The sequence below is a fragment of the Schistocerca serialis genome, chromosome 11 (genome assembly GCF_023864345.2).
Source record: "Schistocerca serialis cubense isolate TAMUIC-IGC-003099 chromosome 11, iqSchSeri2.2, whole genome shotgun sequence".
Lineage (NCBI taxonomy): Eukaryota > Metazoa > Arthropoda > Insecta > Orthoptera > Acrididae > Schistocerca > Schistocerca serialis.
This window is the reverse complement of record NC_064648.1, coordinates 58,300,850-58,328,725: the sequence shown is the minus strand read 5'-3', so window position 1 is coordinate 58,328,725 and position 27,876 is coordinate 58,300,850. Positions and strand designations below refer to the sequence as shown.

General features: G+C 40.6%; 1 protein-coding gene across 1 annotated transcript in view; it reads right to left on the bottom strand.

Moving 5' to 3' along the window:
- The window catches only part of LOC126426437 (zinc finger protein 726-like), a 115,449-nt gene that overhangs the window by 59,428 nt on the left and 28,145 nt on the right, over positions 1 to 27,876 (bottom strand). The window contains exon 5 of the mRNA XM_050088354.1: positions 17,137 to 17,229. Within this exon, the coding sequence (XP_049944311.1) occupies positions 17,137 to 17,229 (93 nt within the window). The remainder of the gene's footprint in view (positions 1 to 17,136; positions 17,230 to 27,876) is intronic.

Genomic DNA, 27,876 nt, shown 5'->3' with positions numbered 1-27,876 from the left:
CTGACATTCAGCAGCTGCAATGCCAATGGAGCTACAGTAGAGGCAGAAGTCATCAGCATACAAGGAAGCTGAGACAGACGTTCCCACTGCCACAGCGAGCCCGTTAATTGCCATTAAAAACAGGCAGACACTTAGGACTGATCCCTGTGGTAGCCCGTTCTCCTGGACTCGGGAAGAACTATGGGAGGCCGCGACTTGCACACAGAAGGTACGATGCGACAGAAAATTTTGTAGGAAAATCGGCAGTGGACCCCGAAGACCCCAATCATGAAGCGTAGAGAGGATATGATGGCGCCATGTCATATCGTACATATTCCGCATGTCAAAAAAGACAGCGATGAGGTGCTGATGGCTGGCAAAGGCCATACGGATGGCTGACTCTAGGCTCACCAGATTGTCGGCGCCAGAGCGGCCTTTACAGAACCCACCCTGAGACGGAGCCAGAAGGCCCCGAGACTCGAGTACCCAACTCAGCCGCCGGCGCACCATGCGTTTGAGCAACTTGCAAAGAATGTTGGTGAGGCTAATGGGGCGGTAGCTGTCCACCTCCAATGGGTTCTTGCCAGGTTTCAAAACGGGGATAACAATGCTTTCCGGCCATTGCAACAGAAACTCACCCTCGACCCAGATATGGTTGTAAAGGTCGAGAAGGCGTTGCTGGCAGTCCACTGAGAGGTGTTTCAGCATCTCACAGTTGATGCAATATGGCCCGGGAGCTGTAGCAGGGCAAGCGGCTAGGGCACTGTGGAATTCTGACTCACTAAATGAAACATTGTATTATTCAGGATGGCGGGTGTGAAATGAAAGGTTCCGACGTTCCAACTGCTCTTTAACGGAGGGGAAGACCAATGGGTAATTTACAGAAGCGGAACTCAGAGCAAAATGGTCTGCTAAGTGGTTTGCAATGATGTTGGAGTCAGTACAAACTGTTCCATTCAGTGAGAGGGCAGGGACGCTGGCAGGGGTCCGATAGCAATAGAGGTGAATGATCTTGGCCCAAACCAGCAATGGAAAGATATGGAGGCCAATGGTGGAGACATATTGTTCCCAGCACTCCTGCTTGTGTTGGCAAATGAGGCAGCAGGCCGCGCACGGAGCCGTTTAAAGGCGATGAGATTTTCTAATGAGGGATGCCACTTGTGACACTGGAGTGCCCGCCTGCGATCTTTAATCGCCTCGGCGATCACAGGCGACCACCAAGGCACAGTCCTTCGCCGAGGGGACCCAGAAGAATGGGGAATGGCAGATTCTGCGGCAGTAACGATGCCGGTGGTGACCGAGTGAACCACCGCATCAATAGCTTCATTAGAAAGAGGTGCAATGCCGGCAGTGGAGGAGAACAAGTCCCAGTCAGCCTTATTCAGAGCCCATCTGCAAGGGCACTAAGAAGAGTGACACTGTGGCAGTGACAGAAAGATCAGAAAGTGGTCAATACCACACAGGTCGTCATGCACACTCCATTGGACAGACGGTAAGAGGCTAGGGCCACAGATCGAAAGGTCGACGGCTGAGTACATGCCATGTGCCACACTTAAATGTGTGAAGGCACCATCATTTAAAATGGAAAGGTCGAGCTGTGTTAATACATGCTCAACGGTGTCACCTCGACCTGTGGCCACTGACCCACCCCACAGAGCGTTATGGGCATTGAAGTCGCCCAGTAACAGGAAAGGTGGCGGCAATTGGGCTATCAGTGCAGCCAGGACATGCTGCGGGAAATCACCATCCAATGGAAGATAGAGACTGCAGACAGTAACAGCCTGTGGCGTCCACACCCAAACAGCGACAGCCTCTAAAGGTGTTTGTAGAGAGACAGACTCACTGTGAAGAGAGTGAAGGACATAGATGCAGACACCACCAGATACCCTTTCTTAAGCTGCCCAGTTCTTATAATAACCCTGATAGCCACGGAGAGCGGGGTTTCGCATCGCTGGAAACCAAGTTTCTTGAAGAGCGATGCAGAAGAAAGGGTGACGGCTGAGAAGTTGTCGGAGCTCAGCAAGATGGTGGAAGAAACCACCGCAGTTCCACTGGAGGATGACATTGTCCATGGCTGATAAAGGCGTGAAGGGGCTGAGGAGGCAAATTACGTCACTGGGTCACCTGCAGCCACCGATCGAGGACTGAAAGGAGCGACATCCATCGCATCCGAGGGACCGGTGAGATCGAGGTCCTCAGGGGACACAAGAATGTCCACCTCATCCTCAGAGCTTGTAGGTAGCGGTGGAGTATGTGCCACTGCAGGTGCCTTGGTCTTAGGGGTCTTCAATGTCGCTTTCCCTCACTGTTCCTTTGGTTGCCCTAGCTTGGAGGGCTTTTTTGGTCAGTCTCCGGGACCGAAGACTATCGTGAAGCTCGACGACCAGCGACCTGTGGCTTCTTCAGCCACTGGTGGGTGTCTGCTGTGCCGCTGGTAGGAACCTGAAAAGGGAGTGACCCAAGGGATCCCTTACGAGCGAGAGAAGCCAAAGAAGACTTATGCTTCTCCAGTTTAGAAGTGGGGACTGGTGTCCTGGTGGTCGAGGGGGTGCTGCTCCCAAGGTAAGTGGTGCGGTAGCAACAGAGAGAGAAGGGGGCAGGTGTGGTCCTCTGGCTCTGAAAGCTGACTGTATGTCATGCAGCTGATGGAACTGGAGCAGGAGTGACAGTGGCGGCATAAGGCGACATCATGCGCACGGGATGAAGCCATTCAAATTTCCGCTTAGCCTCAGTGTAGGTCAGTCAATCCAGGGTCTTGTATTCCATTATTTTCCGTTCCTTCTGCAGAATCTTACAGTCCAGCGAGCAAGGGGGATGGTGCTCTCCACAGTTGACACAGATGGGAGGCGTGGCACATGGAGTATCAGGATGGGATGGTCAGCCACAATCGCGACATATGAGGCTGAAATCACAGCCAGAAAACATATGGCTGAACTTCCAACACTTGAAGCACCACATTGGAGGAGGGATATATGGCTTGACATCATAACGGTAGACCATCACCTTGACCTTCTCAGGTAATGTGTCACCCTCGAACGCCAAGATGAAGGCACTGGTGGCAACTTGATGATCCCTCAGACCACGGTGGATGTGCCAGACGAAATGGACTGTAAAAGTAGATCTCGGTGGAAAATAATGCCCTGGACCATATTTAAGCTTTTATGGGGAGTGATAGTAACAGAAACATCCCCCAGCTTTGTACAAGCAAGCAAGGCTCGTCACTGGACAGAGGATGCTGTTTTTATTAAGACTGACCCTGACCACATTTTGGACAAGCCCTCCACCTCCCCGAACTTGTCCTCTAAATATTCTACAAAGAACTGAGGCTTCTCGGACACAAATGATTTCCCGTCAGCTATGGTACAGACGAGATACCGGGGCAAATACCTTTCACTGTCATTCATAGCCTTTCGTTCCTCCCATGGTGGGGCCAGGGAGGGGAATGATTTGGGGTCATGAGCTTTCGAATGCTTGGAGACTGCTGGTGGCTGGCCACCAGCAAGAGAAGATGTGCCACACTTCATTGCGTGTCATCCACCCTGATGCCACCTACTCCGACCAAGGGCCCTCCCCCACGTGCGCCACCCAGCCACAGCAAAGGCCACCTGGCAGGATAGCCATTGCTGGGAGTCTTGATGCCCCATGGAGATGGGCACCTACTACTTGGCAATGTGGGGAGTTAACGCCGCAGGCATCATTAGAGCGATCCCTGTGTTGTCAGGGGGCTACAACCAACAGGGTACATGGCCGCCCCACCACAACGGACTGGCTACCATGCCAATGTGAATATCTTGGAGGAAGAAGAATGGAACATGTGGGGTGTCAGGCACAGAGAACTGCCAGACATCACTGAAACTGTATTAGGAGCAAAAGTGAAGCATCTACAGGGAAGCAATAGGGAACAGATGACAAAACTACTTTTGGAATTCAATGATTTATTTTTGCCAAAAGGACCATTGTCAGGTACGCATATTACACAACACTGCATACCAATATGAAATGAATCATCAGTCTACCACAATCCGTACAGAGTAGCTAGCAACTTTCACCCAATTTTGGAGTTATAAATCGATCAGCAGCAAAAAGATGGGATAATTGAAGAATGTGATGTCGACAGTGGGCAGGAATATTTGTGCAAAAAATATAGGTTTTTGTTTGATTACAGACACCTAAATGCGAAAACCATAATGGATGCCTACTCTTTGCCAAACATCACAAAAACTATGGATCATTTAGAGCTAGGCTAATATTTTTCAACAATGGATTTGTAGAGTGAGTGTCACCAGATAGAGCCTGTATCACAGGACTGACATAAAACAGCATTTCTGGAACCCTGGGGACACTACCAAACCAGAAGGATGCCACAATCATTAAAAAATGCACCTGTAACATTTCAGAGATTGTTGGACGCAATACTCAGATGTTTGAAACTATGAAAATGCTATGTATCCTGATGACATAATCGTCTATGGAAGTGATAGCAAACAGTATATGCAGTGATCAAGGGACGTATTCTTAAGGTTCAAAGCAGTGAAGTTAACAGTGAGTACAATAAAGTGCTATTTTGTGATGGAATAGATAGCATACCTAGCACATATCACAAGATGGAGTTGAGACAGACTTAAGGTTAATTAGAGTGTATGTGAATTTCCCGTACCATAATCTGTAAAATAGTTGCAATCATTCTGCATTTGTGAACTATTAGCACTGGTTGATAAGAGGATATGCAGATATTGCCAGTAGGTTACACAATTGTTAAAAGAAGGGTACTAAGTTTGTGTGGTCAGAACAGTGTCAGCATGCTTTTGAGGAGTTAAAAGAAGCTTAAACATTGAGTCCAATTGTGGCACTTCCAGATTTTAATACAGAATTTGTTTTATTATGTGATGCATAAAACCATGCACCAGGCTGTGTTATCAAAAGAGGTGCAATGTGCAAAACATCCAGTAGCTTACACTCAAGGCAGCTGAATTCTGCAGAATGAAATTATTCTGCAATGGTGAATGAGATGTTAACCTTATTTATGGACTCACATATATCAAATTTATCTGTATGGTGAAACATTTAGAGTAATAATAGATCATGTGGCATTAAAATGGTTGCTGAGGTTAAAGAATCCTTCCCAATTGGCTGACAGGATGGGCAGCAAGACTACGCAAATTTGATTTTGAACTTATGCATAAAACTGACTGGCAGCATGGAAATGCAGAAAACTGAAGTACAAAAGCAGCAGTATTACATATTACTCTGAATATCAGGGAACTAAAAACCCAAGTAGAAGTCTTAGAGGGAAGTAGTTATTAAAATGGTTGCAGTCTGTAGAAGATAGTGTTTCAGCTACGGGTAAATTTGTTGCAAGAAGAGCAGTATTTAAACGGTCTAAGGAAAGTACAGAAGGAACTATCACCGAAGTTGAGATTGGTTTCAGAACCTGAGCACAAAGACTTGCCCTTTAATTTGGAGTAGCCACAGCATCAATGAGAACTGATGGAAGAAAAGTTTAGATTTTCATTTCTGTAACAGTAGCAGGGAAACAAGCACATCGTGAGTGCTACATAATTCGTGCATAACTTGTCACATGGGGAATACTGAAGAAATTTGTAAGAGTAAAAACTCAGCAACTGTTATTAACTACAAAGGACAAAGGAAGATATGTAGCAATGGAGGAGGCAAATTTACAAAAATGTCACCGAGAGAAAATCATAGTCTGTCCGCGTATGGTAATATCAGTGGGGTAGGATTCCTGTGCAGTGAAATTGCTAATGGGACAAAGGAGGAAAGAGAATGCAATTAAAAAGTGGTCCAGCCAGAATTGTACTTTCAGCAGGTCGAGGCACATGGGCTGTACCCTAGCTTTGACAAGATGGTAGTAGCAGCTAGTTTTTACAAGTGGAGGGGTAGATCAGCAATGAGGGTAGAATGAAAGGTGAATGCTTTCTTATTAAATGGAACAGCATGCAACGTAATGGGGCCTACTTTCTGCCTGTCCACCATGATTGCAGGTATAACTCACTTGAGCCTTTCCCAGCCACATTTGTACTGGCCAGAAGACCCCATGGAAGTGCCACCTGCCGCAAATCTAACCAGCTTAAATCAAACTCTGGGACCAAAACTAATGTATTCTATAAACACGCTTCTGAACCAGCAGGAGGGACCAATCTTCCTGGAAATGTTATTGCAGCATGTAAATTCATATTGTGAAAATCAGCACCAGAATGAGACAACACTGACCACTGTCATACCAACAGCTGCAGTGGCACTTGTTCTGCTGAGCCTGGTAATATGTACGAAGAAAGTAAATGCGCAACCACTCATGTCACCATAGTATAATCATCAGAATCCTATTTACGTTCATACTAATCACCATAAACTTTAGGAAAAGCAGTGAAAAGATAGCTACATCCAGACAGCCCAACTCCGAAATATGCAGTAACAAACAAATTAATTGTTCCAGTGGAACAATTTCCATAATGTTTAAGCACACATTAACAACTCAAACTAGATAACAAGGTTTCAGAAAAAGTGAAGGAAAGTTTAATTTTTTTACAACAGAGATAACAATCTGTCAAGCACCTGACAGATGGGATACTAAATTATTTAAAGATCTGAAGACAAAGATGCACAGGGTTTTGTAAAAACATTACATGGTACTTTCAGCTCAGGGAGCTTATAAGCAATTCTAGGCAGACACAGAAATGGGACAAATAAAAAATACTTTCATTCATTACACATTTTATTGCTTCTGAATACACCTCAATGTATGTATGAAGGTATCATGCCAACTCTGATTATCTGGTGAATGCACTGAAAAATGACACTGGAAAGAGCATTTTTTATGAGGTAAGGAGTTACTGGAACATGTAGTCTACTGATAATTCATGTGTACTACGAACTCATGTATAAGGTGTAAAAGCTATAGAACCTAAACATCACTCCACATTGCATAATAAAGTTGACTGACAAAGAAATAAAATGGCAAAATGGATTGATGTTGACAGGCAACAAAATATGCAGAAGTTAATGGTACCATCACTGATGTAGTGCCAGATATTGATAAGCAAATTTTATATTAATATTTCACTGTTTCATTAAAAACTCACAATCTGCTGAATTGAGGATATGTGCAAAATAGATTTCTCAAATCTGGAGATCTACCGACTGACTTTGTAGGTAGTGTGTCTATGATTAACGAAGACAAATGTCTAAGTGCTCATTCATAACATGAATAAGTACAGGCTTCACAGGTTGCACCTGGATGCTGCAGAAACATTTTATCATGCCATCATCACTAATGAGGTCTAACACATGAAACAGTTTCTGTTGCTGTGTTGTCTTATAAATAATACCTGATGTAAATAAGATGATCTCGCAACTCAAAAAAGTTGATAATTCATTGAGATGGCCATACTTCTCTATTTGAAAACAAGTACACATTATCCAGTTTGTGTTCAAAAGTATTAAAAGTGCAAAAGGACTGTTATTCTTTGCTTCATGACATGGTAAAGTTGTCATGGATGCTATTGGTGGTACAATGAGGAACGAAGTGTGGAACCAGATGAAACACAGAAAATATGCTGACTGAGCTACAGATTTTTTATAAGTGTGCACAAACTTAAATTGAAGCAAAAACCTTGTTTAATGGTACTGGAAGATAGTTTCTGGACAACAGAGTGAGTGTAACTCACATTCAGCTCAAACATTTTTGCTCATATTCAAAACTATTACTATTTTCGCCGTAAGCTATCATAATATTGTTGTCAATCTAACCATGAAGCTTGAAAAAACCAATCATCATCTTGTAACTATGGATGCAACCCATCAAAGATGTGCTTGGTATTCAGAGTTGCAAAATGATTTTTGCGGGGATCAAATGCTGGAGATGAAGACACAATTGCAACAGATGCTGTCAAGGAAGTGCATGTTGATCTGATAAATCCTGGATTGTTTGTCACTGTAGAAACTTTAAATGAGAGAGGTATAAAACAATTTCTATGGCATCTCTGAAAATGCAGAACCTATGGTAATGTTTTTGAAACCCATTCCAGAGGCTACAATTTATTCACACAATACAAAAGTGGCAGTACTTTTCGTTAAAACTGAACAAATTTGAACATTAATAAATTAACCAATGACTATTTAAAAAGCAACAGATATTACTTATGTCGTTAAAATTGGGACCTACAACTGTGTTGCAAGATGAATCTTTTAAGAAGAAAATGTAATATAATGAAAAACTGAAAGATTTACGTATTTAAATCATATGATTTATGTATAGTTTTAGTTTTTTTGAGTATTAAAAATTGCATTATGAATGATGCTATTTGTGCGAGCCGTGTGTCCCAAATGCAATTAGTTTTTCACTTTTATCCTCAAGATTTAAAGTTTTAGATTCAATTATTGCACGCCTAATTTAACACATTCCTTATGTATTTGGATTTTAAAAGAAGGGTGCAATTCAAATAATTTCTGATTGAAACACAATTTTAAAAAATTCTTTCAGAAGCTGTCTTTAATTCCACACAGCCAACTGTGTGAACATATTATCAATCATTAGAAAAGGAATGTTATTATAAAAATTAATGAAACTCACTTTTCCTACATGTTATTGCCCAAGAGGAAACTTGGAATCACTCTTTCCTCAGCTGAATTGTACTTTTGATTCAACTGACCTTTAATAAGTAAGTATACGGTTGTATTCCCTTTAAGAAATAATTGTATCTCTATCCACTGAAACTACCAGGCCTACTGATCATACAACAAAATCAAATTATTTCCAACATCAATTGGTGGATATTTAGTAGTTCAGTCATTTCTACAATGAAGTAAACAAATTTATTAACTAATTTACAGGGTCTGTCAATCCTTCAGCGCATTTTATTCATATGAAATTACTTTTAGAATATATGCTCATTTTTTGATGATATTTCAATGCACCCTTTGAGTTGTTCATTAAAATTATTTAAGGGGCTCCGGAACGCCCTATACTTGCAATGTTAAAATAATGCTTATAAATTACATCTTTCCTCACAAAGTATTTGAGGTAGGAAGTTGAACTTTTTACAGATTATTTATTGGAATATGGGCTACAACTTAACACAGGGATTTTACAAAATTTTAGTTCAGTTATTAAAGATGATTTTTTTTCAATTGTAATGAAAATTCACAACATTTTTTTGCAATTTTTTATTTATATATTCAAAAATATACAGTTTTTTGGAGAAAGGCTGTGTTAAATTATGCAGAAGGTACTGTGTAACATTTACTGAAAGTTTGAAACAAATATGTTTGGAAGATCCTTAGAAAACATGTAATTAGTATGAGAAAATAAAAGTTTTGGGAATCGAGCGACAAAGATTGGATTAACTTTTTAGTGCATTCCAGGTCCATAGGATGGATTATTCTCATCCTCTGCAAACTCCTCCTCCAGCTTCCTCTTGTTGTTCCTCCTGTTTACTCTTGCTTGTATTTCTAGACTCTTTACAGCCCTGTCTGCAGCCCGAAGGCGTTCCTTGTCTAAAGCAAGCATCGCTCGTACCATGTTAGAGCCTATCTTCATTCCCATATTTCTAAATACCTTGCACCTTACAATGTTGTCATCACTGAAAGTCGCAACAGCATCATACACACCAAAGTGAAGTGTTTCTATTCCAACAAATACAGTCTTGGGGATTCTCGACCATATAACACTATTTACACTTTCATTGGGGTTTTGAGTTTTTCCGTGAATACACTTTTTCAACAGTTCAGGTGCTGCTAAGTCTCTGAAAATAGGTTTTATCACCTCCATTTTTGCATGAGGCAGACTATGCTTATGAGTGTACACTTCACCAGTTAGCAATCCTTTGTTATATTTACACCAACTGTCTTCTTCTTTGGGACACAAGCTATGTTGGGGATTTTCATTGGTTGAAGAAGTATGAAAAAAAAGAGCCCAAACAGCCTTCTTCATTTCGTCGACACTTTGTGTATTTTGCCTAATAGCCATTCCATAATAGTTCTGTATTTTGTCAATTACACTGTCAGTTAACCTTCCCTTCCCATCCAACCCTTTACCATCACTGAGTTTTTGTTTTTTGTACGAAGCTTTCAGTTGTTCCCATTCGCTTCTGTACGTGTCCAATACACTCAAATTTCTGCACTACAACATCATCACCATAGGGCTTCAGTCCTTGAACATGTTTGAAACTTTTAGAATCACCGTCACCAAGGTAATTAACATATCGCACTTTATCACACGCCTCAGAACGCTGGAATATACTGGCAGCACCAGCCACTTCCATTCCTCCACTACTGCCACTATAGTTAGCTTTGCAATTATTTTCAAGTGTACCTTTATATTTTTGTGGACATCTACAATACTTTGATATTACTGCTACATCTAAAACTTTCCCTGTATACATACTGGTGGCAGATACTACACCATGAAGAGATGTGTGTCCCCGTGTATGCCAGGTACCATCGAACGCTGCAGTCAAATCTCTGTTACCATTATTTTCCGTTGCTGCCTCTTCCACAGCGTTCTTCATAGATTCTATACAGACATCTTCTACTTTAGACCCTATTAATTTATTATAGGTCGTAAACTTGGTTGGGGGATTTGGAAGATTCATGATGCCACAGAAAATTGCACCTGCAGTAGCACCCTTACCAACTGAACGCAAGGAATAAACAAATCTAATGTTGTGTTCGTAGATTTTGCTACCATTTTCTTCAGTTGCAGTTACTGCAACACTGTTCCAAAAGGTGGTCATGTATGAACACTTATCACATTTCAGTTGTATTTCACTAGCAAGTCCTACGTGCTTTATTATGGAGAGTTCCAGACCAACTTCACTACAATGAATACATCTTATACAGATTGAAAAAATTCCTTTGAGAACCGACATATCAAATATTTCATTCACATCCGATTCGCCCATAAAACATTCATAGTTTTCACTCATTGAACCAAGCTTCTTCTGTGAAGTATTTTCTTTCCCACTCTGACTGCTATGGGCAGGTGTACTTGAGAGGTTAGGTTCACTCACTTGGTTATCGTCTTTATTGTTTACAGTAATAACACATACCTTTGGCTTTCCAACCTTTCTCCTTTTCTTAAAAGCCTTCAGAGGATTTCTAATAACTTTACTTTTACTCATTATTATACTTCAACAGAACAGAGACTCAAGAAACAGAATTAATTACGAATATTTTCGAGATAACGACAGAGTAAATAAACATGAAACAATCGACAATCACACCAGCGATATATATTGAACCATCACAGGTTAGCCACAACACATACTTTATCTCACATCACTAAAATGTACCTGATGAACACGGACGTTAATAATAACACCATTTGACAGCAGTTTAACAGCGCCACAGTGGGTCACGCCCATGTAGAACACATTTCAAAAAAAATTTAAAAATAATTGTAGTCTTCGGAATTGAATAAATTATATATCTATTAAAAGGTAATAGTCTGCAGATTCAGAAAACGCAAAAAAGTAAAAATTGAACTTTTTATGATTTTGAGCCTTTCCGGAGCCCCTTAAACCGATACCTCAGAACAAGAGTAATTAGATTTTATGTTGGTTAACTGTCACAACACAGCTGACCCAAACACTACTCCTCAAATATTATGAACATCAATAGTGGACAGATTACATTAACCTCTCAACAGAGCCACATCATTTTATGACAAGAAATTAAGAATGTTCTGACATTTACTCAGCCATAACCTTACTTGCAGATCAGAATTTTTATGAGAAAATATTAAATTCTTTATAAACTCGACAACTTAAGACAATATGATTCATCAGTGAAGACTTAGCACACATCCATTGAGTTAACTGTGTTGCAAAAGATATGTACAATACCAATCCGTGTTTGCAACATCTGTATTCAGACACTGGGCTTAACAGACCATGTGTTGTTTTGAACATTATACATACTGGTTAGACAGAGATGAAAGGAAACACAGTTTACCAATAAAATGAAAAAAGGTAAGGCATATGTACCCATTTCCAACAATTATTTAATTGGTATTTCATGGCATATTTCCCAAATTTTAATATATAACAGATACAAGTAAGAGAGACTTAAGTAATCAACAAAATGTTCTCCTTCACTATTTACAGCAGTCTCCCAATGTTGGGATGACTTTTTCATTCTGTAACTGTAAAAGTCATGGTGTGATGGTGGAATGACAGCTGCGTAGAGATGGAATGGGAACAAGAAAAGGGCTGGACGGGTGAGAGTAGTGACTAATGAAGGTTGAGGCCAGGATGGTTACAGGAATGTAGATGTATTGCAGGGAAAGTTCCCAGCTGTGCAATACAGAAAAGCTGGTGTTGGTGGGAAGGATTCATATGGCACAGGCTGTGAAGCAGTCATTGAAGTGAAGAATGTTATGTTTGGCAGCTTACTCAGCAACAGGGTGGTCCTCTTGGTTCTTGGCCATAGTTCGTCAGTGGCCATTCATGTGGACAGACAGCTTGTTGGTTGTCATGCCCGCATAGAATACAGCAGTGATTGCAGCTTAGCTTGTAGGTTACATGACGGGTTTCACAAGTAGCCCTGTCTTTGATGGGATAGGTGATGTTTGTGATTGGACTAGAGTAGGTGGCGGTGGTGGAGGACACTTGGAACACTTCTTGCATCTAGGTCTATTACAGGGATATTGGCCATGAGGTAAGGGGTTGGAAGCAGGAGTTGTGTAAGGATGAACAAGTATATTGTGTAGGTTCAGTGGAAGGCGGAATACTACTGTGGGAGGGGTGGAAAGGATAATGGGCAACAGTCTGTATATATGTGGATATGTGTGTGTGTGTGTGTGTGTGTGTGTGTGTGTGTGTGTGTGTGTGTGTGCACGCACAAGTGTATACCTGTCCTTTTTTCCTCCTAAGGTAAGTCTTTCCGCTCCCGGGATTGGAATGACTCCTTACCCTCTCCCTTAAAACCCACATCCTTTTGTCTTTCCATCTCCTTCCCTCTTTCCTGATGAAGCAACCGTTGGTTGCGAAAGCTTGAATGTTGTGTGTGTGTGTGTGTGTGTGTGTGTGTGTGTGTGTGTGTGTGTGTGTCTATCAACATGCCAATGCTTTCGTTTGGTAAGTTACATCATCTTTGTTTTTAGATTTATAATTACAAAAACACACATCATGCAATTCCAAACAAATCCAAATGACTTATAGATACAAGGAGATATCAGTGACAGACACTGGACGAGGATCCATGAGTTAAGTTCTTGGGCATTCAGATCAATAATAAATTAGGAGGCACCAGCATGAGAATGAGTTAACCAAAAAGCTCATATCTCTCTGCCCTGTAATTAATGGATGTTCCTCCAGAATGTCAAGTTGCAGAAATGCTTCCTAGCGTGCTTTCTCTCAGTACTATCCTATAGGATAATCTTATAGAGCATGGCAGCAATGAACAAATTAGTATTTATCCTATACAAGCTTGTAGCAGGATTGTGATGTGAACACCTTGCATTAACCTCTCCATTGACCTAGGGGAACTTGCACCTACATGTCACTATGGAACTCCCTATTGGCTTTTACGTTAAATAACATTAATTGTTTTTTATTTCAAGTTAGCTTTCCCAGAAGATAATTCCAAAAACAAGTGAAAACTCCAAAAGATGCCATCATAATTGCCTGTAGGTGAGTAATGCTGAGGGGATCAACTTGACAAGTTTACCATTTCAATTGAAACCCAAGCAGACACCTAGGAATTGTCCGCAGTATGTTTCCTTTAGTGTGTAACCAGTAGTATCTACTTCTTCCAGTAGCAGGTCATTTCTGATTGCTTTTCCATCTTATAACATGAGTCTTCAAGGGATGACTTGAACTGGTAACTGCAACATTAGTAAGGGTAAAGTGCTGTGCAATATGATACAGGAAGTTTGTTGGTAGTGATCATGATTTATTATTAAACTTAAGCAATGTGATGAACAGTTTAGTGAGATAACACTGAACTGAATCTGAAGAGAGGGGAATTCTGTAATAAACTGAAGAAAGTTGACAATATTACAAAACACATGGACCAAAAACAGAAGAGATGGAAAATTATCAGAAATATAATTTTTCATATGGATGGCATATCACTGCATTGGAACCTGCACAAAAGAGCACTTCTTACCAGTAAGCTGCCTGAGGGATTGATCAGCTAAAGGGGCTGCAGAACTGACCTTGAAATTTGCTTCATCTCACAGTATGGTATCTTTTTTATTGGTGGGAGTTTGTGAAAGGCTCCTCCTATGTGCCTCCTCTTCCAACAACTTTGGATGAACTATGATGCTACATGGGAACAGCAGTGAATTTACTAAACTGACATGCTTGCATATGCATGGATTAGGTCTAATACCTGGATGCTTAAATGTGTTGACAAGAACTTTGATATTTGTGAGCAGTAAATGATGAATCTGGCCCTAAACACAGCTGTGAAAAGCACCTTAATGTTGTATGTGCACACACATAAAATGTAAGCAATCAGAAAATCATATGGTTCCTTTGTAAATAAAGGCTTTGCAGGCACGTATAGAAGTAAAAATCTGACCCCAATTCTGTATCTTTATTTATGTCAAAGTTATAGCCTTGTGATATCTGATGATTTGAAACATCCTGAGGAACTGCTTATACAGGTATAACTTCTTTCATTGAAATATGAAGATCTCAATTTGTCTCTATGGGTTCCATCTATTACTGAATCTTTCAGAATTTTTTTTCATGAAATTAAATTTGCTTTCAACACTGTAATCTCTGCTCTGGAAAGAGATGGGGTGTGAATGGATGTGGGATGAGCCAGGCTGCAAATCTTAAAGACAAAAGCTCCCACAGGGATTTACCTCTGTGAAGTATAGTGACAACTAGCTGTTTGTGACTAGTGCTAATCTACTCATACTGCTAATTATGGGAACTGCTAATAGATTATTTTGTATCTATGTATATGTACATTTACTACTATGAAAAACATCACTGTTGATCGTACTACATTAGTCACCTACTTATTTTACCTTGTATCTCCACATACATGGATACACCACTACCCACCTAATGGCACTAATGGCGAAGGGCACCCCATAACCCTGCTGGTCATTTCCGTTCCAATTCCACTCGCAAATACGAGGGAAAGAGACTGTATATGTGCCTCTCTATCAGTCCTGACTTCTCAAATTTTATCTTCATAGTCCTTATGTGCTATGTATGTTGGAAACAAGAAAATCGTTCAGCAGTCAGCTTGAAATGGCAGTTCTCTAAATGTTCTCAATGGCATTTCTTAAAAGAGCATTATCTTCCCTCTCGGAATTCTCATTTGAGCTCCTGAAAGATGTCCGTTATACTTGTGTGTTGTTTGAACCTACCAGTAACAGATGTAGCAGCCTGGCACTGAATTGCTTCTCCAACAAAGTATTACTTTGCTATCTTGCTCTGGCTTCTCATGCAATTACCTAATAAAATTTCCAATTCCACAATTAATACAGAATGTTGCTGGCCATGTGCCAGTATCAAAATGATCAGCCCTATTTCTGTGCATCATTATTAAGCCCTCGCATTTTATGCTGTCGAGACCACAAAGGTTGCATGGCACTCTAGCTGAGAGAGCTAAGATGTTCACTGCACAACTTCATGTACTACTCAGGATAACTGTTATGGTCAAAAATCCTATTCATAGATTTCTCATGTGTCTACCACTCTTTAATCTAAGTTACATATTTTCAATGTAACAAGTGGAGTACATGTCAGTGATTTCAGTGCCAACCACATGACATGGTTTTCCAGACCACACAAACAGCAACACACTGTTCTGCACACTTGCATTGGGAGCAGCACTCCATGCAGTGGACACTATCCCTGAACCTCTGGCCCTGGTGCCGTGGAGACATATTGCTCGGCTTGTGATCTCTTGGGCTGCATACAAAGGCCAGTATGGCCTTTTGTATTTTCATGGTAAGTGGTCACCAACTACAATCCAGCCACTTTGACAACTACAGCTATGCCCTAGGGCACTGCTGTGGGCAAGCTCCTCATTTGCACATCCCTGACTACTATGTGTGGCGTTCTCATTTCTGTAAAACCCTTCTTGTGGAACAACACTACTACTGTTTCAGTTACTGTCCTGTCTTCTTGTGATGCCAATGCATGCCTTTCATTTGTTTAAAATGGCATAACATGAGTCCCTGTGACATTTAAGTCTTGCCTGTTAGCTGTGAATCAGCTACACTCCTTTACATACTCTCTGAGCTGTCCGTAGCATGATAGTTTGGATCCTCAACCTGTATGCTTGTATAATCACCACACATTCCAGTGTCTGAAGAAGCTAACATTTGAGTGCCTGAAAAATCCTTTATAACTTCAGGAAGTTTGTTTATGAACAATGAGATTGAGAGTGAGCCAGTACCTAACCCTCTGCAATTGTGTGTTGAACGTTCCCCAAACTTTGTCTAATTTCATTCCTGTGACATGTTTATCAATGTGAGCATCTTCTTCCCTTAGCAAGGTCATAAAGCGTATTTAAAAAATTAATCTTTCGTCTTTAGATCTGCCAGGACTTGAATGGTGAGGTCATAGATGGCTTCATCTATGTACAATCATTCACCAAAAGACATAAGACATACACAGAGTTTTTCTATGAATGAAAATTTTATAAGTAATACAACAGGTACCACAGAAGCTGCCACAATATGTACAGGTTGCGGCCTAAGTATCAGGGCTGATCTACAACATACAAATTTTATCTCTTTATCAAAACCCAATAAATTTTTAGGGAAAGGATAAGGACAGTCAATGTTCTTTCGAATTGTATTTATCAGATGATATTGAAAGGAGGAATATATCTCAAATGACCTACACTATTGGAATTAAACTTCATCTAAATGTGAATTTCAGGACCATCACAGACAACCATTATACAATATAGTTGATATCAACAAGGGCAACAGAACAGCATTATACCAACCACTAGTCCCCTTCTATTTAAAACAGTCAGAACGTAAGAGGTGATATGAAAGTCAAGTGCAGGAGCAGAAGAATATTCTACAATTACGAACAGCAACAAATTCCAGAAAACTGACAATCTGTGACAATTCTATTTCAATGCAACTTTTACTGTACACACTTACTAAAAGACTTATTTGACTACAAGCAATACATCAGAGATGTAAATACTTACAATATTCTCAGTTATATTCATTTCCAAATTAAATTCAGGATCCTCCTTGATAAAATCGGTGGACCAAGATATTCCCAATGGATTTTTAACAGACTGAAAGAAGAAAACAATCTGTGAATTATAACTGCTTGCTAACTTCTGTGTGTATGACACAGCTTTCAATATTCCTTTCTTATGAGTATCATCCAACTTTGCAGAGATTCTTATCGATTGGGAAGAGTGAGTGTCAGAATGCATCCAAATCAGGGGTGAGAGAGTGTGGGGTGAGGGGAGAGAGAGTGCGGGGTGAGGGGGGAGAGAGGGAGGGGGGAGAGAGGGAGGGGGTAGAGAGGGGGGAGGGAGACAGAGAGAGGGGTCAGGGTGGGGAGTAAGAGAGAGAGAGAGGGGGGGGGGAAGAGGGTGGAGAGAGAGAGAGAGAGGGGGGGTAGGGAGAGGGAGAGGGAGAGGGAGAGGGAGAGGGAGGAGGCAACAGAGTGTTCTGCCCACCTCTCAATGAGGCAATAAGGTTAAGTTGCCCTCCCTTAAACAGAGTGGTAAAAGCCCTCCTCAAGAATTAAACATAAAACTAAGTCAGCCACTGAGGCATCATCTCCTGACACCACAATGAATGAACCCCAGCCTCCATGAGTAATCTGTCTACAAGACTAGTTCGAAACGCTCCTGTTGCAAATCAAACCCTACAGTGGTGCATCAGATCCTGTATCCACAAGGCTGAGGATCATGCCAAACCATATTCCAGACTCCCATTACCAAGACAGGGTTGTATCATGGCTTTGTAAAGCTGCAGAAGGGCAGTGCACTCCGCACCCCTGCTGGTGTTACTCAGGTGACGAAGTGTACTGAGGTGCAGCAAGCACTTTCACTTACACTGCCAAAGATTGGGATTTCATGCCAACTAAGAATCAAAGACCAGTCCTAAAAAGCAGTAAGTTCCTGCCTCATTGAGAAGTTTGTCATCAAAAAAGTTCTGGTTGTGGATGAACCATACAATGTTGACAGAAAACCATGACATGGGTCTTGGCAGCTGAAAACGAAAAGCCATGGGCGAGTGCCCATGACCACGTCTTTCGTATGCCACCTTGCAGTCTACATTCAGTGACACACACACACACACACACACACACACACACACACACACACACACACACACACACACACACACACACACACACTAGAGGAGCAATAGTAAGAGGTAGAAATAGTCAGCATACAAGGAGGGTGATACTCATGACCTCTGCTACTGATGACCTCACAGCTGGAGTTGACCACTGATGGCTTGTGGAAAGACAGGGACACTCAGTACAGAGCCCTGCAGGACTTCATTCTCTTGGATATGTGGAGTGTTGTGGGAAGCACCAACTAGAACCCAGAACATATACTACGACAGGAAATTCTAGATAAAAATTGGGAGTGGCTCCCACAGACCCCACTTGTGTAAGGCAGCAAAGATATGGTGTCACCTCCTGGTGTCACACAGCTTTTGCAGGTCAAAGAAGACAGCTATAATGCACTGACATTGGGCAAAAGCTGATTGGCTGGCAGACTGCAGGCAAACCATATTATCAGTAATGGAACAGCCTTGGCAAAAATCACACTGGGATGCAGCCAGAAGACCAAGACTCAAAGAGCCACACAACTGTCAGCTCTCTGCGCATTCAAGCAATTTACAGAAAACATTGGTGAAACTTACTGGGCAATAACTGCCCATCTCTAGAGGTGCCTACTCACTTTCAGCACAATGATGCTTTCTAATTGTTGAAATGGGAACTGGCCCTCGCTCCAGATCCAGTTACAGATGGCAAGGATATGATGCTTGTGAATGTGACCTGGCCCTGGTGCTCTATCAGGGCAGAGGGCTAGGACACTGATGAATCCATAGAACTTACAACTACTTAAACCTAACTAACCTAAGGACATCACACACATCCATGCCTGAGGCAGGATTCAAATCTGCGACAGTAGCGGTTGCTCGGTTCCAGACTGTAGCACCTCGAACCGACGGCCCCCCTGGCCTGCAGGTCCTTACGATGGCTAGTGATCATAGTTAAAAGCTACAAAGGGTTATGTTCATTGAAACTGCCCAAAATTAGGAAAGTTGGGGGGGGGGGGGGGGAGCTGGGAAACGAATGCAAAAAATATGTCATGAGATGCTTTATCATCAGAAGGGATGTAAACACTGCAGACAGTACTATGCTGAAATGCACTTTACCCAAACAGCCACAGCCTCCAAAGGTGTATCAAGAGGCAAAAGTTTGCTAAACAGTGTATCCACAACATCTGCGCAAACTCCATTCCGAGTTCCATTGTGTGGAGCAAACTGGGGCCTTAGGGGTTGCTGGAATCTTTGCCTTGGCCACAGGAGTTGAACAGGTGGGATCTGCCAGTATGGGGGTCCACTGGAAGGTCCGTCTCCTTGAACTACTTTTCTTGTCTTTTCTCTCCTTAGAGGATTTTGATGATGCCAAGGGCTTCTCTGAATCAGTTTCAGATAAAAATGATTATCGTAAAGCAGTGTGACCAACAGCCTGTGGCGCCTTCAGCCAGTTACTGGTGTCCAGTTGTAGATCTGTGCAACCCAGGGAAGGAAGTGTCCCAAAGGATCCCTTCCTGGCAAGAGAAGCCAGAAGAAGCTTAGTCATCTCGGGCTGGGAGGTGGAGACAAACGTCCCTGGTGGATGGGAAGAGAAGGGGAGCAGTCAAACCATCAGGGGAAGGGGATGGCCTGAGGGCCCACTGCAGAAAGAGTAACAGACACGAATACAATCAACAAAAGGGAAATGTCTTTGTAGTTGTAGCATATGACATAGTGTACATGCTTTCCTTTTGGCCTCTTCGTCAGTAGGTTTGTCCAGAGTCTTGTATTCTTATACCTTCTTCACTCCCTACAAAACAGTGTAATCTGGTGAGCAGGGAGTGTGGTGCTTTCCACTGTGGACACAGATGGGGGCAGAGGCACAAGGGGCATTTGCAAGAGATACTCATCCACAATCTCTACAGATAAGGATAGTGCTGCAATGCAAAGACGTGCCCAAATTCCGGATACTTTAAGCACCAGAAGGGGGAGGGACCTACGGTTTCACATTGCATCCGTATACCATGACTTTGACCTTTTCAGCCAATGAATCACCCTAAAAGGCCCCTGGGGAGGGGGGGGGGGGGTGCATGGACAGAGAATAGAGTGGAAGGGAATGCAGGTCGAGGGTGTTAGATCTGGAGTAAATGCACACCCGGGTGAAGCCAAGAAGTCCACTACTTTTCCTTAAATAAACATTTCTTCATTCTGCAAAACAATGCTATATCATTATTGTACAAAATAGAAAACATGTAACATATCATGACAACTTTCTGCTTCCCTCCAGTGCCACAGTCCCAGTAGTGATGTGGGTGAATTACGGATGCTATGTAAGTTCCAAATTTAATTATTTCACAATTGAATGTAATTGTGAATTTGTCCTAAATCTGTACAAATAAAAACAAATATAATTGTTTTGCTTACACCACTAGCAATCCTTCAGAAGTCATAGAAAACAACTCACATATGCTATCTGGACACCCATGGTCGTTGTCCTAGGAACCCAAAACTAGAGAGAAATTTTCTGTGATAATGAACAGGCACAAGGAATGGCCTCTGATGTAAAAAGCAGTGACTACTTGTTTTATGTGCAACAGAGTACAAACTCATGGCTGGTTTACTCTACTTCACTTATCCTAGTCAAATGGTCTAATGATGCAGTCACACTCTTGGTACAATTATAGCTGTCTGTGAATATTTATGCATGACACCAAAGTTAGGTTTACAGCTATTTCGCTATTGTTACATACATATTTGTTCTTCCATGATTTTTCTGAAATCTCCTACCCGATGGGTGGACTTTCTCTGCATCCACCATATCCAGTATCACAAATTTATACCCACAAAAGCAGTGGCATAACAAATTCATTTTTTGGGCCACTCAACTGAAAGATTCTCATGGCATTTGTTGTAAAAAAAAGCTAACCGAGTGGTATAATGTGTGCAGAACAAATACAGCACTTCTGCAGTAGCAATATTACCAGGTTCATAAATATATTTGTGTCAATAATTTCCTTTTACTGTGTCTTTCTGTGTGGAAACCAATATTGTAAGCTTTTCTCTATCTGTATTTGGCTCTTCTTTGTTTGTGGGAATGTGAGAGTCTTGCCCTCATTTACTAATTTTGTCGTTAATCTTAACCCTGCTGTAGCTGCCACTGCCATGTGACTTAGACAAGCATCTGTTGAACACCTAGCTCAGGGGGCAACTTCACCAGTGTGACTTAGAAGTGGCCAAAAGTACATTTGACAGTCTGGCAGCGAATGTTCTCACAACTGAGCCACATATATATGAGAAGCAGAGTCGCTGCCAGCTAGTCAGTTTGAAAGCTACAATCTTCGCGATAACTTGGAAGTGATAAAAAGTGAACAACTGCATTACTGGCTATTAACACGGACTTCAGTCAGTATTGTGCTCAGTGGTATTAGAAATCTGGGAGAGTCGCCAAGTGTGTATTAGTGCTAAGGGTACCAGCGATACATTTTTCAGTGCGAATAAAGTATTTATTCTAGAATAATTGGCATCTAATTTACCTACATTGTAACAATATAATAAAATGGATTGATATGTAATAAAGAAAAGAAAGTAGAAACATCTGATGATTCTAGTCACCATTCAGCCGCAAAAACACCACCAGATGTAAAGGCACAGCCCAGCACTATGTCAAAACTTCCACAACAAAGTTCATTGACCAATTCCTTCAATCACACAGATATTGGCAATTAATAGGATGTATTACCATCAGGACATTATTGATGATATAAAACACAAGCTTCTCACAGCTCCAAGGAAACCTGGAAAAGGTTGTCTTTCCTACTTCTGAGCACAACAAGGAAGGGCGGGTTGAACATAGGCAAGTGCATGATAATCATTTTAAACAGTATCCATGGCTGATGTTCTCCCAAGTTAAAAAGGGACTTTTTTGCATTAACTGTTCACTTTTTGTGAACAATAAAATGGCTGGAGGAAAGAAATCCACTATCACCAAGAAACTTGTGACTGAACCACTATCAAAGTTTGCCAAACTTACTGGTAAAGATAGTGACCATGAGACTCACTCTCAGATCAAGTACCACATTGAAGTATCAACAGATGCAAAATTATTTTTGGCAACACAAGGAATGCAAACTTTGTGTCATAAATCAATGTCAAGACAGAGAATGGAAAACATTAGGGAAGACTGAGATTGTCTTGTACCTATAATAAAAACAATCATATCTCATGGAAAGCAAAATATTCCCCTGCGGGGGAGGGGGGGGGGGCCTTAGGCATGATGGGAGTCTATTAGAAAATGATAATGATCGTGAGAGTATAGTGAGTAACACAGGAAACTTCTAAGCTCTTCTAAGATTTAGAACTGACGCTGGAGACTTGCAACTAAAACATCACCTTGACGCCACTAAAGCGAATGCCACTTGCATATGTAAAACAAAGTGTAACGAACTTATTTCGTGCTGTGAAACAGTGATGTTATCGAGATTACTGGAGAAATCAAAGATTCTCGTTATTAACGCATAATCTTCGATGAGACTACGTACATAGTGCACATAACCCAACTGAATTTAGCTGCTAGATATGTTGATGGTGGCGGCAAATTACACAAAAAATTTTAGAGTTTCATTGGCAGGACACTTACAAGATGCAACAAGTCCACTAAAGAGACAGCTTACACTACACTCGTTTGTTCTCTCTTAGGATATTGCTGCGCGGTGTGGGATCCTTACCAGGTGGGATTGATGGAGGACATCGAAAGGGTGCAAAAAAGGGCAGCTCGTTTTGTATTATCACGTAATAGGGGAGAGAGTGTGGCAGATATGATATGCGAATTGGGATTGAAGTCATTAAAGCAAAGATGTTTTTCGTCGCGGCGAGATCTATTTACGAAATTTCAGTCACCAACTTTCTCTTCCGAATGCGAAAATATTTTGTTGAGCCCAACCTACATAGGTAGGAATGATCATCAAAATAAAATAAGAGAAATCAGAGCTCAAACAGAAAGGTTTAGGTGTCCATTTTTTCCGCGCGCTGTTCGGGAGTGGAATGGTAGAGAGAGATAGTATGATTGTGGTTCGATGAACCCTCTGCCAAGCACTTAAATGTGAATTGCAGAGTAGTCATGTAGATGTAGATGTAGATGTAGACAAGGATTGTAGTGGAAACACTGACGATGAACCTGATGTGTCAAGATGAAGAGCGTAGCGTTACTGGTGAAGTATTAAGTACTACGATTCTAGGAGAATGTAAAGCCTTTCTCTGTCCTTGGAGAACTGTGTGGGTATAGGCTGTGATGGTTGCTCAGTTAATTACAATGATATGAAGAATCTTTGTCTTCACATTACATACCTGATGTACTGATCAGTATGACACTTCCTGTGTGCTGATTTGAACTGCGTAGACCATGTTACAAAATACATTTTGTTTGGCTGCAGTGTTAGAGGCATTTTAAGTTTAAATTCATCATGTTTGCTGCCAGATATGTAACTAAAAATACTGATTAAGTTGTGATATCCAAAGAAGAATTTAACACCAAGGATTCTTACTACACAGAAGGTAGGTCAGGAAGAATGTTTAAATTTTTTGTTAGTTAACTTTAACCTAAACAATTTAAAAAAGATATGCGGTAAAGCAAAGAATTTATGACAGAATAATTTTGTGGATGAATCAATAAAAGTTTCATTTGCTGAATAATTTACATAGTAATACATCTGTATATGAAGGCTGGTGCATTGTTACACATTATTATTACTAGCTTTCTGTTAAAGATAACGGATAATAAATTTGAGAGAGAGAGAGAGAGAGAGACAGAGAGAGAAATTTTGCAAAACTATAAGCAAATCAATTACAATTGGTTCAATGTAGAGAAAAAGACAAGAAAATATCACAAGACTCCAAAAGAAAGGGAAGAGAACAACTTCGCAAATGTCTAGATTTAAAATAAAGAGGAAAAAGAGTTGTGAAGAATATGTACAAAGAAAGTAAATGCACAACCACTCATGTCACTGGAGTGTAATCATCAGAACCCTATTTATGTTAATACTAATCCCCATAAACTTTAGGAAAAGCAGGGAAAAGATTGAAATAACTACATCCAGAGAGCCCAACTTGGAAATATGCAGTAACAAACAAATTAATTGTTCCAGTGGAACAACTTCCATAATGTTTAAGCACACATTAACAACACAAAATGGATAACAAGGTTTCAGAAAAAAAAAGAAGCAAACAGTTGATTTTTTTTTACAACAGAAATGACAATCTGTCAAGCACCTGACAGATTATTTAAAGGTCAGAAGACAATGATGCACAGAGTTTTGCAAAAAGTACTACATGGTATTTTCAGCTCAGGGAGCTTATAAGCAATTTTAGGCAGATACAGAAATAGGACAAATAAAAAATACTTTCATTCATTACACATTTTGTTGGTTTCGAATACACCTCAATGTATGTATGAAGGTATCATGCCAACTCTTATTATCTGGTGACTGCACTGAAAAATGACATTGAAAAGAGCATTTTTTATGAGGTAAGGAGTTACTGGAACATGTAGTCTATTGTTAATTCATGTGTACTACGAACTCATGTATAAAGTGTAAAAGCTATAGCTCCTAAACATCACCCCACATTAAATAATGAAGTTGACTGACAAATAAGTAAAATGGAAAAAATGGATTGATGTTGACAGGCAACAAAAATATGCAGAAGTGAATGGTACCATCACTGATGTAGTGTTCTAAATTGATAAGGAAATTTTATATTTAATATTTCACTGCTTCATAGAAAACTCAGAATCTGCTGAATTGGGGATATGTGCAAAATGGATTTCTTAAATCTGGAGATCTACAGACTGACTTTGTAGATAGTGTGTCTATGATTAACAAAGACAAAAGTCTAAAATCTCATTCATAACACGAATAAGTACAGGCTCCACAGGTTGCACCTGGATGCTGCAGGAACATTTTATCATGCCATCATCACTAATGAGATCTAACACATGAAACAGTTTCTGTTGCTGTGTTGTCTTATAAATAATACCTGATGTAAATAAGATGATCTCGCATCTCAAAAAAGTTGACAATTCATTGAGATGGCCATACTTCTCTATTTGAAAACAAGTACACATTATCCAGTTTGTGTTCAAAAGTATTAAAAGTGGAAATGGACTGTTATTCTTTGCTGCATGACATGGTAAAGTCATCATGGATGCTATTGATGGTACAATGAAGAGAGGAGTGTGGAACCAGATGAAACACAGAAAATGGTATGCTGGCTGGGCTACAGATTTTTATAAATGAGCACAAACTCAGATTCAAGTAAAAACCATGTTTTATGGTACTGGAAGATGCGTTTCTGGACAACTGAGTGAGTGTAACTCACATTCAGCTCAAACATTTTTGCTCACATTCAAAACTATTATTGTTTTTTAACTTACGCTATAATACTAGTATTGTCACAAGAACCCTGAAGCTTGAAAAAACCAAACATCTTCTCCTAACTAAGGATGCAACCCATCGAAGATGTGCTTGGTATTCAGAGGTAGAAAATGATTCTTGTGGGGATCAAATGCTGCAGACGAAGACACAATAGCAACAGATGTTGTCAAGGATGTGCATGTTGATCTGATAAATCCTGGATTGTTTGTCACCGTAGAAATTTTAAATGAGAGAGGTATAAATCAATTTCTGTGGCATCTCCGAAAATGCAGAACCTATGGTAATGTTTTTGAAACCCATTCCAAAGCCTACAATTTTTTCACAAAATACAAAAGTGACAGCACTTTTTATTAGAAAAGAACAAATTTGAACATTAATAAATTAACCAATGATCATTTAAAAAGCAACAGATATTACTTATGTCTTTAGAACTGGGACTAATGACTGTGTTGCAAGATGAATCTTTTAAGAAGAAAATGTAATATAATGAAAAACTTATGTATTTAAATCGTATGATCTATGTATAGTTTTAGTTTTTTTGAGTATCAAAAATAATGCTATTTGTGTGAGCTGTGAATAGAATCTGTTGTTGTTGTTGTTGTTGTGGTCTTCAGTCCTGAGACTGGTTTGATGCAGCTCTCCATGCTACTCTATCCTGTGCAAGCTTCTTCATCTCCCAGTACCTACTGCAACCTATATCCTTCTGAATCTGCTTAGTGTATTCATCTCTTGGTCTCCCTCTACGATTTTTACCCTCCACGCTGCCCTCCAATACTAAATTGGTGATCCCTTGATGCCTCAGAACATGTCCTACCAACCGATCCCCTCTTCTGGTCAAGTTGTGCCACAAACTTCTCCTCTCCCCAATCCTATTCAATACTTCCTCATTAGTTATGTGATCTACCCATCTAATCTTCAACATTCTTCTCTAGCACCACATTTCGAAAGCTTCTATTCTCCTTTTGTCCAAACTATTTATCGTCCATGTTTCACTTCCATATCTGGCTACACTCCATACAAATACTTTCAGAAACGACTTCCTGACACTTAAATCTATACTCGATTTTAACAAATATCTCTTCTTCAGAAACGCTTTCCTTGCCATTGCAAGTCTACATTTTATATCCTTTCTACTTCGACCATCATCAGTTATTTCGCTCCCCAAACAGCAAAACTCCTTTACTACTTTAAGTGTCTCATTTCCTAATCTAATTCCCTCAGCATCACCCGACTTAATTAGACTACATTCCATTATCCTTGTTTTGCTTTTGTTGATGTTCATCTTATATCCTCCTATCAAGACACTGTCCATTCCATTCAACTGCTCTTCCAAGTCCTTTGCTGTCTCTGACAGAATTACAATGTCATCGGCGAACCTCAAAGTTTTTATATCTTCTCCATGGATTTTAATACCTACTCCGAATTTTTCTTTTGTTTCCTTTACTGCTTGCTCAATATACACATTGAGTAACATCGGGGAGAGGCTACAACCCTGTCTTACTCCCTTCCCAACCACTGCTTCCCTTTCATGTCCCTCGACTCTTATAACTGCCATCTGGTTTCTGTACAAATTGTAAATAGCCTTTCGCTCCCTGTATTTTAACCCTGCCACCTTCAGAATTTGAAATAGAGTATTCCAGTCAACATTGTCAAAAGCTTTCTCTAAGTCTACAAATGCTAGAAATGTAGGTTTGCCTTTCCTTAATCTTTCATCTAAGGTAAGTCATAAGGTCAGTATTGCCTCATGTGTTAAAGTGTTTCTACGGAATCCAAACTGATCTCCCCTGAGGTCGGCTTCTACTAGTTTTTCCATTCGTCTGTAAAGAATTCGTGTTAGTATTTTGCAGCTGTGGCTTATTAAACCGATTGTTCGGTAATTTTCACATCTGTCAACACCTGCTTTCTTTGGGATTGGAATTATTATATTCTTCTTGAAGTCTGAGGGTATTTCGCCTGTTTCATACATCTTGCTCACCAAATGGTAGAGTTTTGACGGGACTGGCTCTCCCAAGGCCGTCAGTAGTTCCAATGGAATGTTGTCTACTCCGGGGGCCTTGTTCTGACTCAGGTCTTTCAGTGCTCTGTCAAACTCTTCACGCAGTATCGTATCTCCCATCTCATCTTCATCTACATTCTCTTCCATTTCCAAAATATTGTCCTCAACTACATCGCTCTTGTATAGACCCTCTATATACTCCTTCCACCTTTCTGCTTTCCCTTCTTTGCTTAGAACTGGGTTTC